Here is a 13303-nt window from a genome sequence, read left to right on the forward strand (position 1 = left end):
AATTTTTTTTGTGATAATAAAAATGTACCATAAACCTGTTTTGTTGCTGTTTTAATGGCATAGAGAGCATTTATATGAATTTAATTCCACTTTGCAGCTTTAACAGCTTCCACTCTTCCTAGAAGGCTTTCCACAATATTTTGGAGAGTTTCTGTGGGAATGTTTGCCCATTCATCCAGTAGAGTGTTTGTGAGGTCAGACACTGATGTTGGACGAGAAGGTCTGGCTCATAATGTACCTTTCAGTTCATCCCAAAGGCGTTCAATGGGGTTGAGGTCAGGGCTCTATGTCCATGTCTTTATGGACTTTGCTTTGTGCGCTGGGGCACAGTCATCCTGGAATAGAAAAGGGCCTTCCCCAAACTGTTCCCACAAAGTTGGAAGCAGAGCATTGTCCAAAATGCCTTGGTGTGTCCCATTCAGCATTCCAAGACATTTTGGGAGACCTATGCAAATGACACCAACTTATTACATCTCACTATACGTGTTTTGTTTTTAAGTTTTGTGTATAACATTAACATTTTCCAGGGTTTCACATCTTGGTTGAGGTTATTCAATAACAGAACTTTTATCACATACAAGACAAACTGCAAAACACCGCAAAACAGGAACATCAGCAGCTTAACCAAGTATGACAGCGTTCATGTACAATCAGTAATAGAAACTGTACACCAAGACGCTCTCTGGGCTCACATGTGAAAATTAGGGGTAATTTTAGTGCTCGGTTTTCCAGGGAGACTCCAAGTGAAGCACCGCTAAGAGGAAACTCGGGGTCGTAAGAGCGCTGTTCCCAGCATGCTCCACTCCCCCATTAAAAAGTATACCCCGCGACGTCGACAGGACGCCCACTGACATCAGCGGGACCTCCTACGCACATCCTGCAAAAAGGGGCTCTGGGTAGCCAGAGCCAGAAAGTTCCTAGTTACGTAATTTGTCACACTGCAACCTAGAAAATAACACTATTAAACTTTATAGCGAACCTGCACAGGGGTTAAAGGAGCAAACTAATGCCCCTGACACCCCCTATAAAGTACTCTTTATGTTCCCCTAGTAGTTGCATTAAAGCTTATTTGACAGCTTGGTTTTGACAACACTCACAATTGCAATTCTAAATAATGGTGCATCGAGATCCACCAATCAAAGAAAGGATGCAAATAAAAAATCTATTTTGGTGGGACGGCTTCAACTCACAAGCGAGCCAACGCCACGTGACGCAGTAAATAACACAGGTGATTGAACACGCATGCGCACTTCAAGTGCCCGGAAGTATTTGAGTTTCAATAAGCATGTCGGGCATCCAGTCAGCGGAGGTGTATTAGCCAAGTCCTGATCTTTATGCGCATGCGTCTCGAATCTGGTTGCCGGGGCAACCGCCTGCTGCATCTGCTTGTGTTAGTGCTGCGCTGACAGATCCGGGTGTCGGGGTTGAAGCAGCAGAGCAGTATGCTGTCTGTACTGGACGCCCTGTGGGAGGACCGTGATGTCCGCTTTGATATATCACCTCAGTGAGTAAAGATCGGCATGCACGTAAATGGCAAAGAGCACTTTGTAAAAAGCTGTTTTTAGTTACGTTAAAATGTGGAGTTACTACCATGGCAACCAGTATGCTCTTACTAGATTTAGTAATTCACATCTGGTTTGCACTTCCTAAACATGGCCTATGAGTAATATCCCTTATTTCATGATGTTAAATCGATTTACTTATCAGTCCACCTGTATGGCCATTATGCTTTTATATAATGCATACCTCCCAAGTGCCCCCCTTTTTGTCCCTCTTCTGCATTAGCCCAGAATGTGCGCTGGATGTGGGTATCGTGGCGTTTTGGAGCCATACAAGTCACAATGAGTTTATAAAAAGCAGAAAATGAAATGACGTAAATAAAATACATCATTCTTCTAAATGCATTGACCAGCTACGCAAAGGGCTTTCCATAGGCGGCAGACACATAAAAAGTGATTGTTTATTATGAATTACCGTAGCTGTTTTCATGTGAAAGAAATTTCTGGCTGCAACACAGTTGCAATTCTTCAGTTAGCCTTTTAAACTTAAACTTGGATCTGCGAACGCAATGTGCCATTGGAACTCAGGTGTGATGGGAGTGATAAAGGTGTGATGAGAGTGATAACGGGCCTCTGTACCCCTATGAAGATATCCCATTAGAAAATCAGCCGTTTCCAGCTACAATAGTCACTTGCAAAATTAACCCTGTCTGCGCTGGGTTTCCAATCCATTTCATGTTATTTGAATGAAACATTTGCTTTTGTTTTGGAAACAAGGAGATTTCTAAGTGACCCCAAACTTTTGAATGGTAGTGTGTGTATAAATATATATATATATATATATATGTATATATATATATATATATATAATTAGGCCTGCGTTAAAGGGGTGGTCGTGCCAGTGAATTTCCTGTAATTAGAGGGAGCGTGTCCATATACACATGGTTTGGGAGCGTGCGTGAACGCGCTTCTCGTTCGGTGTCCTCTAACAGCTGAGTTCAGGATTAAGCCGAGATTAAACCAAGAAAATTGGCCCAGTAGTCAGCCAGACCGGCTGAAACGCCATCGCAGGGAAACGTAAGGGGTTTAGATGATCTGGGAGGCAGAACAGATTTAATATTCTTCGGAGAAGGACTGTGAGCTAAAGGATCTGAAAGTGGAGAACTTCAGGAAAATGATTTTGTCCTCTGGTGATCAGACGCCTGAAAGTGTAATCCTGTTTATGAAAAAAAAATATATATTTTAAATTAAACTTTTCTGTATAAACTGGTTCATGCGTTACGAACAATCTAACAATTTCACACGTTCTTGGCATATCTGGCATCAGTCTAGGATTATCCGAGTCCTCGGTAAAATGTCATGAACCTTAGCGAGGCCAAAGAATATATTTAAATCCTACCATGTACTTATTTCAAGAAGAGCGTCTGGACGTACAGAGGAAGATAGACGTAAAAGGTTTTCTCGGATCCGTACCCGGCGTTGATGTTTTAACTTGTTTCGTGGTAACCGGAGTTCCTTCAAAAGCATCTCTAGTGAAATAACACAATTTGTCTATTCTAGTTTTGTCTTGTTCTATTTTAAGGATAATTATTTAAATTGTAAATAGATATCTTCGAAATTATAATATAAGCAATCACGTAAAACACCCAGATATATGGTACTTATATATTTAGAATCCGCTCCTACCGGGCTATTGGGGTTTCTTACGTGTCCCTGACACCCCTGCCATAAAATAATGCATATTACTCTTCCAAAATGGGGTAAAATAAATAAAGTAAATAAGTAAAGCACTTATCTGACACAGAATTTGCACTAAATTTTCTCTGTTAATCAATGGGGGTGAAATAGTTCCATTGGTCCTGTTACTGATTGACATCTTAAGCAGCCAATCAGTTGCAGGATAGTGCCCCCATTGAGATCAATGGGAAGATTTTACACATGCACGCTGGGGTCTAAACAGACCCCCTGCACACAACGTTCAGCAAAGCCAGCACTGTAGCTGATCGTAGGTGAGTGCGTCGTGTGCATGGAGATGCATTCGGAGGAATGCGTTGCCTGCAGGCATTGGGGGGAGGGGCAAATGCATTTGGGGAGATTCTGCAGAATCCCCTCATTCATTTGCAAAACAGATCACATACAAATTAAAAGGGACCTGTTTTATGCATGAAAATACATATGATGGCCGGAGTGTCCTGTTAACCGCCTCTTCACTATTCTTTAACAGTGGGGTTTAAGATGTCAGATCATACTGCTATTAATTGACACAGCTTCCTCTTATTTTGTATTATTTATTCCTTAGTTCGAATTTGATTTTCCAAAATCCCTTAATCTTCCAGATTAGTATATGTTAATCTTATTAAGATTATGTCAGCAGAGTTGTGTTAATGTCCCAATACTGCATTCAGAAGCTGTTCCAGATCCAGTGCTAGATGCAGTGTTTTGTGTATATTCACCAAACATCGGATGTTGCGTTATGATGTTATGATGTAGATGTGTCTGTTTGTATATGTATGTAACGTTTGTTTGATTTGTGTACAAAATACTGTTCTTTTCTGATTATGTTTTAGACAAATGAAAATGAGATCAGGAGAGGTTCTTATAGACTGCTTAGATTCTATTGAAGACACTAAAGGAAACAATGGAGACAGAGGTAAGAGGCTTCCATGCTCTAAGATCTTCTGTTGTAATAAAATGCTCCGTGTATGACCCTGTGGCTTATTCACTAAAGAGAGAGTTGGCAGGGGAGTTGTGGTTTGAACTCTTACTTCACTATTCATTTCGAAGTGCCAACACTGACAGGTTTCTCCAGCTAGAAGGGCTGAGCTGACCCTGTATAGTGCATAGTTAAATGTGAACAGACTTTGACGAAAACCTTGCTGATCAGCTATACATTATCCAGGTCTAGCCAAGCTCCTCGTGCAGCGGAAGCTCACAGGGATTGGCCCTTCATAATGCATAGTGAAGTCAAGAAGCTGAAACACAACTCTCCCTTTAGCGAATAAATCACTAAACAACAATACAATAACACAATCAGAATTTTGAGAGCCAGTAAAACTCTTAACACCCAGTTTAAGGTGGCTGCACAAAATATTTTTTTTAAAGCCCCAGATTGTAGTAAGTGAGGTTTGGGTTATTTTATTGCCTGCGCCAGTGAACAGGAGGACCAGATATAAAAGAAAGAGAGCTTTGTCTTTTTAGACACTGCTTCTATTGGGTTTTGGAAATATACCTTATATCAATATGTCTTTATATTTAGCTGTTAATATTTCTTTTCTAAGATACAACAGTTCCAGTTTCCTGGCGTCTACCCCCAAATCATCTTATTCACCCAAACTTATGTCCTATAGAAATTTAATTTGAGTTTTCACAAGTAGACCCCTAATTAATGTATTTTGGTTTCTTTTTTGTTCTTATATTTTTATTACAGGAAGGCTGTTAGTGACCAATTTGCGAATCATTTGGCATTCTCTGGCGCTGCCCCGTGTCAATCTGGGTGAGTACATGAGAAGAATTTACACAATTACACTAAAACATTCCACCTTGGTTATACTCTTTTGGGGAATTTGTGAGTGGAAGATGCTTTCTTTTTTGTATATATCCTTCTACAGTCAGTGTGTGTAAAATAGTAATTAATAATAATCCAGGTTGCTTACCCCGTGTCTGACTATAGACTGGCAGCCGGCATCTCCACGAAAATTTCAAGTCTGGATGGTTAGAAAATCAAAGCAGTCCTCATGTACCACAAATGTATTTAATCCATAGATGGGACAAAAATTGGTAGGGCGGAGGCAGGAAGATCCAAAAACACCTTAATATTGCTTCCTTAACGCATTGTTTTTTGTGTTGTTTTTAGCTGTTGGCTACAACTGTATTCTAAATATCACCACAAGGACTGCTAATTCAGTAAGTATGATGTAGCAATACGTCCATGAAGCCTCACGTTAAACATATGCAAACACATCTATCATTTTATCTTTCCCTGAAAAGATTAGACGCATAAAAAGCATCTGGGCTTTCTCATTGCGACACCAAAGGCCAAAATGAAGGGATTCTCAGAAATCAGTGGAGAAAGTTAGGTGTAACGTATTTTACTTTACCGAGAGGGTTGAAGATACACTGATCGGCCATAACATTATGACCGCTGAGAGGTGAAGTCAATGACACTGATAATCTTGTTATCGTGGCATCTATACACAAACAATTTTAACTTCAACATATTTGTGATAAATTTATTTAGTTAAATAGGCATTTAGCCAAAATGTAGGAGGTATAGTTTTAAAAGGCCCAGAAACTTTTGTAATATATAGTTATATTAAGAGAATCGTACTGACAAGTTCCGTCTCAGTATCTAAAATATGTTATTTTTATGTCTGCAGAAATTACGAGGTCAGACTGAAGCCCTCTATATTTTAACAAAATGCAATAATACTCGCTTTGAATTTATTTTTACAAATATTGTCCCTGGAAGCCCAAGGCTGTTCACATCTGTCATTGCTGTTCACAGGTAATATAATGTTGTCATCTAAAATTCTAGAAATTGTCATTTTGTGGTTTATTCCTGGTTTATATAGTGCTGTATTTTCCAACCTTTTGATGGGAAAGGCCATTTAATATTTTTAGGGTTGAGTTTAATATTATTATTAATATGTTTTGGTAGGCAATTATAGTGGATGACCACGTAGATGGCCAGATCACACCACTGTTTCAGCCATCTTTTAGCCAAAAAGTTCCTACTCTTCTTCATTTGATCAGCCCGGGCTGAGTTGAGCCTCTACCAATTCCATATATGATTTTTGAAATGCTACATTTCTGTGTTTTCTAGAGCATATGAGACTTCTAAAATGTATCGAGACCTTAAATTAAGAGGTGCGCTGATACAAAACAAGCAGCTGCGACTACTTCCACGAGAGCAAGTCTATGATAAAATCAATGGAGTATGGAATTTATCCAGTGACCAGGTACGAATTTCCAAATATACCTTAATGATGTATTTGTTCTTGGAGAGGGTTTGGCGGTTCAAACAAATTTCACTATAAATCTAGAAGTAAGAAACCGTAAATATACAGTGTGTCCCATAAGGACCTGCTGCTGGCATGAGATGCTCCCCTTGGCATAGCACTTCATTTCATGCTAGTGGGTCCAATTTAAAAAAACAGGCAAAGAAGAACTAGTGCTACTGCTATCGTATGATCTATACATTCACTGACACATTCTGCTAAAGAACAGTCCTATTATTGTTCTATGACCAGGTCCAATAACAATTTGGAACAAAGTAATGTTTAGGCCACAGTTAATGTCATATAATGTCATATTATATTAATGCCATTATACCATTTAAACTGGGTGCTCACCAGTACGGGGTTTATTTACATTCTAACAGCTCTCATTACAATATATTTCTTTTCCAGTTCTGTACTAACTGCTTCTACAGATATCTAACCAATCAGCACTGTATTTGACCGGTTGTGTTTAATGTGTTCATTATTTTATTTCTTAACCCTGTAGGGTAATTTGGGGACTTTCTTTATAACGAACGTGAGAATAGTTTGGCATGCCAACATGAATGACAGTTTCAACGTCAGCATCCCATATCTACAAATAGTAAGTCTCTCTTATCCTGTGATTGCAAATGAATAACTTAACCTGAAATTGTTGCACGCTACGCTGGGCCTGACTTCTCAATGGGGGTCCTCAACGACCTCGTCCTTATTGAGCACTGACTGGTATTATTGTTATTATTTATTGTTTTATATAGCGCCATCATATTCCGTAGCGCTGTACAATGGGTGGACAGGACAAAACAAGTAGTATGTAACATAACAATTTGACTTACAGAGACAACAGGTAAGAAGGGCAAATGGTACAGAATACCACAGAGGCTGTGCAGGTTGGGTCCAGACCTCATTGTGCAGATTGACCGGCTGGGAAGATCTCCCTTGTAATTGACCCATTGAGCGACGATTTTCTCCACTTTTATATCCCATTTAAATCATATTTATGCATGGAAAAAATGTGTGGAAAAACCAACATAATTTGTGTGGGTGCACAAAAATTAAAAAAGCAGAATAATAGTTAAAGAATCTTAATGCAAACGTAATGAAAGTAGTTACATATGGATAAGCTGGAATCTGCTAGTATCCTTCATATTGAGTGTGTGACCTGTATTAGATCGCTATGATATATCACTATAATCTTTTGTTACATTATATAATCTAAGAAAACCCTTTTTATTTTATTTATTTTTTTAGCGTTCCATAAAGATCAGAGATTCAAAGTTTGGTTTAGCCCTCGTGATAGAAAGCTCCCAACAGGTAAAAAATTGTATGTTTCCATAAACTGATTGCTAAACTAAAGCCAATTTTGTATTTCTGATATTGTAATTATTATTCTCATAAAATATTTTCAACTTTTCAACAATTATTTCCAGCACGTTTTAATTCAGACTTATACTGTTGCATGTTTGCACAATTTCTTATCGTTAAAAGCCAATTGAGAGATATGACGGCACTAGTACTGTTCTCATGTGAGCGTTGCTTTCCCCTTTGGGTCAGAGCGGTGGATATGTGCTTGGCTTTAAAATCGATCCAGTGGAAAAACTTCAGGATTCAGTGAAAGAAATCAACTCCCTGCACAGGGTTTACTCTGCAAGTCCGATATTCGGAGTGGAGTATGAGATGGAGGAAAAGGTAATGCTCCTTAATATATATTATTATGCTTAATGTACGTTATATATGTGTGTGTGTGTATATATATATATATATATATATATATATATATATATATATATGCTCCACTCTTACAATACATTTTTGCGTATAAATCTACCTATGCGCTAATTTCATGATGGGAAAATATGGGAAAAAGAAGAATTAAGTTCAAGCCATTCTAGTAAATATAATAATATAATGCCAGTCTGCGAAAGATAACAATTGGTCACTGTGCTCATTTATAGATCCAACAAAGTCTGATTTCTTTCTACCCAAGGCCAGTCTTTAGCACTATTGTGTTGATCAGTATCAGTTTAAATTATATTTTGCCCCACTTTTAAGTGTTGAGCGTGATTTCTGTTTCAGCGTAACGTAAAACAGGCTTGAAATTATCCTATTTAAAAATAGCTTTTGTGTATATTCCATGTGTCATCATTAAGCTGGTCAGTGTGTTCTTTTCAGCTTTACCCCTTTAAGCTGCAAGATGGCGTGTGTGTGTATTCTCTTAATCCATTGGCACACAGTTGCGTTACTGCCCTGTTAAATCATTCAAAGTCTTTTTACAAACGTGTCGCAAAAAAAAAATTTGTTTTCTAATTACATTACTGTGCTATGACCTATAACAGATAAACACTTATGAAAATACATATACAAATAGATTCATTTAAACTTGAAATAGTAGGTCCCTCATCTGCTTATGTACCAGCATGCCTTACGTTTGTTCATGTTATTATTAATCTGTATATTGTTGTTGTGGTTGTGGATGTTTTTATTCTCCCCACGTAATAGTGCTACAGAATCTGTGAATAAAATGTAATAATGTTGTGAGAACATTTTGGTAACCATTAGTAACAAATATATTTTGTAACAATAATATGCTTTTTGTTTTCTTTTTTTTCTAATTCTGAAATGCTTTTTATGCAGTTTTTGTTTTACATTCTTTTACCACTTTTACCACTTATATTCAAAAATGAATAATAAACTAATCTGTGCGCCTTTAAATCACATAGCACTGGTAAATTGGGTAGATAAATAATTGTGAACTTCATTGTATTGGGGTCTTTGGCAATAGTGCACAAACGTGAAACTATTCCAAGCAGTCGTCTAATACAATCCATATGGTTTTAGCCACAAGCTCTGGAAGAACTCACCGTAGAACAGGTCCAGGATGATGTTGAGATAGAAGCCGACGAGCACACTGATGCTTTTGTGGTAAGGTCTCCCTGCAAATAGTCTGCCCATGCTTTGCTTTATTTGTTTGTTTTCTCTTATGATTTTTCGTGATTGGATTGTGTGTGTGTTTTTTGTTTTGTTTGTTTTTTAAAGCGTAATTTTCTTGATTGTTTCATCATAGGGGTCGGATGCGTGAACCAGTATAGTGTTTCCAAATATTCTAAAAACCCATTGTTTTGCTTTGTTTATATTTGTAGGCATATTTTGCAGATGGGAACAAGGTAAGTTGATTTATTTTTTTAGTGTTTTCACTTGTGCTTGCTTTTTTATCTGTTCTCACTAACTTGTTTTATTTATTCACCTTGTTGGAAAACATTAGCAACAAGATCGGGAACCTGTGTTTTCTGAAGAGCTTGGCCTCGCAGTAGAAAAACTGAAAGATGGCTTCACACTCCAAGGCTTATGGGATGTGATGGGGTAAAGTCCTCTAACTGCCGACGCAAAAGCTTATTTTTCCTTTTAGATTTATGAAGCGACCATTACAGGATGAGAAAGGGGAATTAGTATTTAGCAACAAAACAGGAACTGGAGTCTCCAGAACTACAATATTTCAGGAGTACCCACCACCTCTACCCTCTTCCTTAATTATCCTGAAGTGTAGATGTGAATTCCTAATCCCCGCGTTCCTGTTTGATCTTCCACCAGTGGCAACAGAGTGTGCTGCTGTATTACATCACAGCTAGATGCCCTCTAGAGGAGTAAGAGGGAGGCATTCTATGATGTGCTTCCAGAACAGGCTGGCGAGCTGTCGCTGACACTGATATCATCAGAGCTCTTCTTGCAGACCAAGTTCAATTTTTTTTTTCTGCGATTGTGATGCAGTGCCCAGTTCCAAGACTAAGTCATTTGAAAAGAAAATGGCAAAATGACACATTTGAAAGTTATTTTACTAGAACTGTTTACTATTAACCCATTAAATTTAATTATAAATTACTGTATAAAGAGTTGTTTTTTTTTTTTATTTTAAAATATGTCCAATGAACAAAATTTTTTCAAAGAGTTGTATTAATTGAGGTGTTTCAACTGCAACTTTACGCCATGAAGATCAAATCAATTTCTGTCTGAAATAAAAAATGCGGATTCTAGAATTAAACAAATTATACATTTTTAAAAGAAATAAAAAGCAACATATCCTAAGCAATACAAGGTTGCTGACAGAAAATAGTGTTTCTGCATTGAATAGTTAAAAACATACATTCCAGACCTTAAAGGGAAAGTCCCATGGGGAAAAAAGGTCCCCCCCCCCCGAGCATAAAATCCAGTGCTGTATACAGAAATATAGGTTAACATTAAGGAAAATTGTTTTCTAATTTTGTTCCAATAAACTTACTTTATCAGAAGACCTGGTGGAAGACAGTGGTGTCAGTTGTATCATTTTGGGTGAGTTTCCCCTCTCCAACACTAATTATATCACACTGAATTAGTTGCATAGATTTGTAATAGTATTATTTAGTAACTGTGCTTGTCCTTAAAACTGATGTTGGCTGTCCCGCCAACTTTGATTAAATAATGTCAAATGGATCAAAAATACAGTGTAGATTTTCTTACTGTAAATGATAATTGTAGCTGAAAATGGCTGATATTTTAATATTTAAAATAATTATGTAGAGTTGGCAAAAGGACATACCAAATAGTGCATCAAATAGCATTTTGGACATATGGACTAGGGAAGAGCTTGATAAACTGAGGTAGGGCATTGCAAAGAATAGGAGGGAATCTGGCTGTAGAGTCACTGGTAAATGGTAATTGTGTGATCCTCCAGGCAGGGGTCTGCAAGGTCTCCATAAACTATAATTTGTGGTGTGAGACACCCTGCCGGCTCTCTCTGAAGATGCAGGGCTGGTTGACAAGATCCTGGATCTCCCTCTAACCGGCCAAAATAATGGGGCACACGAGGTCTGTCCCTACAGACCTCCACTTCAGTGCTCTCTCACAATGTGTTCCAGCAAATAATCCTGAGCGCCAGGATATGATGTCATACCCTGATGCTTAGTACTAAAGCAGCACGCACTGCCAGGGATCACTGAAACAGAGAACAGGCCATGAACTGCCATTACAGGATCACTGTTTAGATGAAAGAAAAGGAGAAGGAGACATGTAAGAGATTGGGAGAAAGGAGAGTGATACTAAGAAAGGGAAGAGGTAATTGAGACGAGAGATGGAGATTATGAGTAAGGGGAGAGATACAGGAAAAGGTGAGAGATAATCAGAAACGAGATGGAAGAAAGGAGAAGTGAGATAAAGAAATGGGAGAGGGGGAAAGATAAAGTGAAATGGGATAGATAAGATTAAAAGAAAGGAGAAAGGCAGGGAATGAGTAAGAGAATCATAGAGAAGGGGATATATAAAAGAGAAGCAGAGCGATAAAGAGAAAGGGGAGAGATCATGAGAAAGGGGTCCTGCGTCAGCAACTGTGCGAACGTCCATGAACCACATCCTTGCCTATCCCAGCTTCCAGGTAAATCACATTTCCACAAACTATGCCGTATGGCGCTTCGTGGGGTCTGGAGATGGATTTACCAGTATATGAAATAATCTTTTATTCTGGGAGAGTGTATGCAGCAAACAATTGTTATTGCAAAAAGAATCCTGTTCCCTGGTGACACATTTTCCCTCTCTGAATAACGGGTTGGTATAATTCCTGCATCCTTTGGAAGCTATGCGGGTCCCTGGAGTACATGATGTGCAACAAACGGAGAGAATGAAGTCATCCCGTATAGTTACAGAGGGCGTGATGCAGCTGCTACACTTTCAGGTCGCCGGCTACCTTCACACTTTGAGGGCTATAGAGGGAATGAGTCAACAGGGAGCTCAGCTGTTGTTTTAGCAGCTGACTGGACCTATATTTTTGGTGGCTGAGTGTGATAGAACTCTCTAGAGAATGGAATTGTCCGGCTATGTGTGCATTTCACATACACGTCCAAAGGAGTTACCGTAGAACATTCAAGTAGTATCTCATCGGGGCTGGAATCCCTGTCCGAGCAATCTTGCACCGGCTAAGAATAGAAACATTGTCATTTACAGCTCTGCCAGCGTACACGACATCACCCTTACAAGAGAAACTGGTTAATTTTTGGAAAAGAAAACATGTATAGAAATAAATTTAGAAATAAATTCATTATTTCGTGTAATTGAAATGAAATTGAAAAGCATTGAACCGCAATTTAATGAGACAAAACACAAGGTAAGTGTTAATTAAAATTCATAGAAACTACATGGTTAATGCGTGATGTAGGAGAAAGTTAAAAGTTAAAATGATCCTAAGATATTAACCCTTTAACAGCCCTTCACAAACACGTTAAATAGTGAGTAGGTAGTAACCATGAATGACAGAACAATCTTACTTGTATTCATCTTGGTGTATTTTTCATTAGTGAAATAAAGTACACCTTAGAGCCGTCCAGGGCCTGACTCAATATCTGGCACACATGGCAAATGTCCGGTGGGCCGCTAGCCGCGAGCACTCCATACCCAATCTGCTGCTGGAGCCCTTAATGGTGTATTAAAATATAATTCTCCATAGTTAACAATCTTTTTTAGGCCATATTATATATTTATATTTTTTATAAAGCTAATAGCAAAAATGGACATTTGATGGGAAAACAGAGAAAAACTACAATTACAGTTGAGTAGAATCTGAATGCCTGTATGGTAATACTTCCCCTTGGTGGTGGTAACTGCTAGAAAGATACCCCCCTTAGTGACCAAAATCGCCAGTTGTTTCTTTCAATCTGTGACAGCTGCCTGAGCAATTCCTCTTTCTAAATTGGCCAACCTGAATTCCATATTGTAAGAGCCTGTACCTATATTTAGCCGGCCAGCTTAAATTGCAGAGACTTTAAGCTTGGTGGAGTTCACAGATCA

General features: G+C 38.4%; 1 protein-coding gene across 1 annotated transcript; it reads left to right on the plus strand.

Annotated features, from left to right (window-relative positions):
• Positions 1-1295: 1295 nt before the first annotated feature.
• On the plus strand, positions 1296-9986 carry BBS5 (Bardet-Biedl syndrome 5). Its single transcript, XM_053471392.1, has 12 exons — positions 1296-1504; positions 4067-4149; positions 4927-4992; positions 5353-5402; positions 5876-6003; positions 6322-6457; positions 7005-7100; positions 7748-7810; positions 8051-8185; positions 9335-9418; positions 9637-9660; positions 9759-9986. The coding sequence occupies exons 1-12, from the start codon at positions 1443-1445 to the stop codon at positions 9858-9860; spliced, it is 1029 nt and encodes a 342-aa protein (XP_053327367.1). The 5' UTR covers positions 1296-1442; the 3' UTR covers positions 9861-9986.
• Positions 9987-13303: the final 3317 nt, after the last annotated feature.

This window comes from Spea bombifrons, chromosome 7 (assembly GCF_027358695.1).
Source record: "Spea bombifrons isolate aSpeBom1 chromosome 7, aSpeBom1.2.pri, whole genome shotgun sequence".
In the NCBI taxonomy this organism is placed as follows: Eukaryota; Metazoa; Chordata; class Amphibia; order Anura; family Pelobatidae; genus Spea; species Spea bombifrons.

Coding starts and splice junctions, on each gene's coding strand:
- BBS5 (XM_053471392.1), top strand. CDS start 1,443: ATGCTGTCTGTACTGGACGCCCTGTGGGAGGACCGTGATGTCCGCTTT. Junction 7,101..7,747: donor GCATCCCATATCTACAAATA/GTAAGTCTCTCT, acceptor TTATTTTTTTAG/CGTTCCATAAAGATCAGAGA. Junction 7,811..8,050: donor TGATAGAAAGCTCCCAACAG/GTAAAAAATTGT, acceptor CCTTTGGGTCAG/AGCGGTGGATATGTGCTTGG.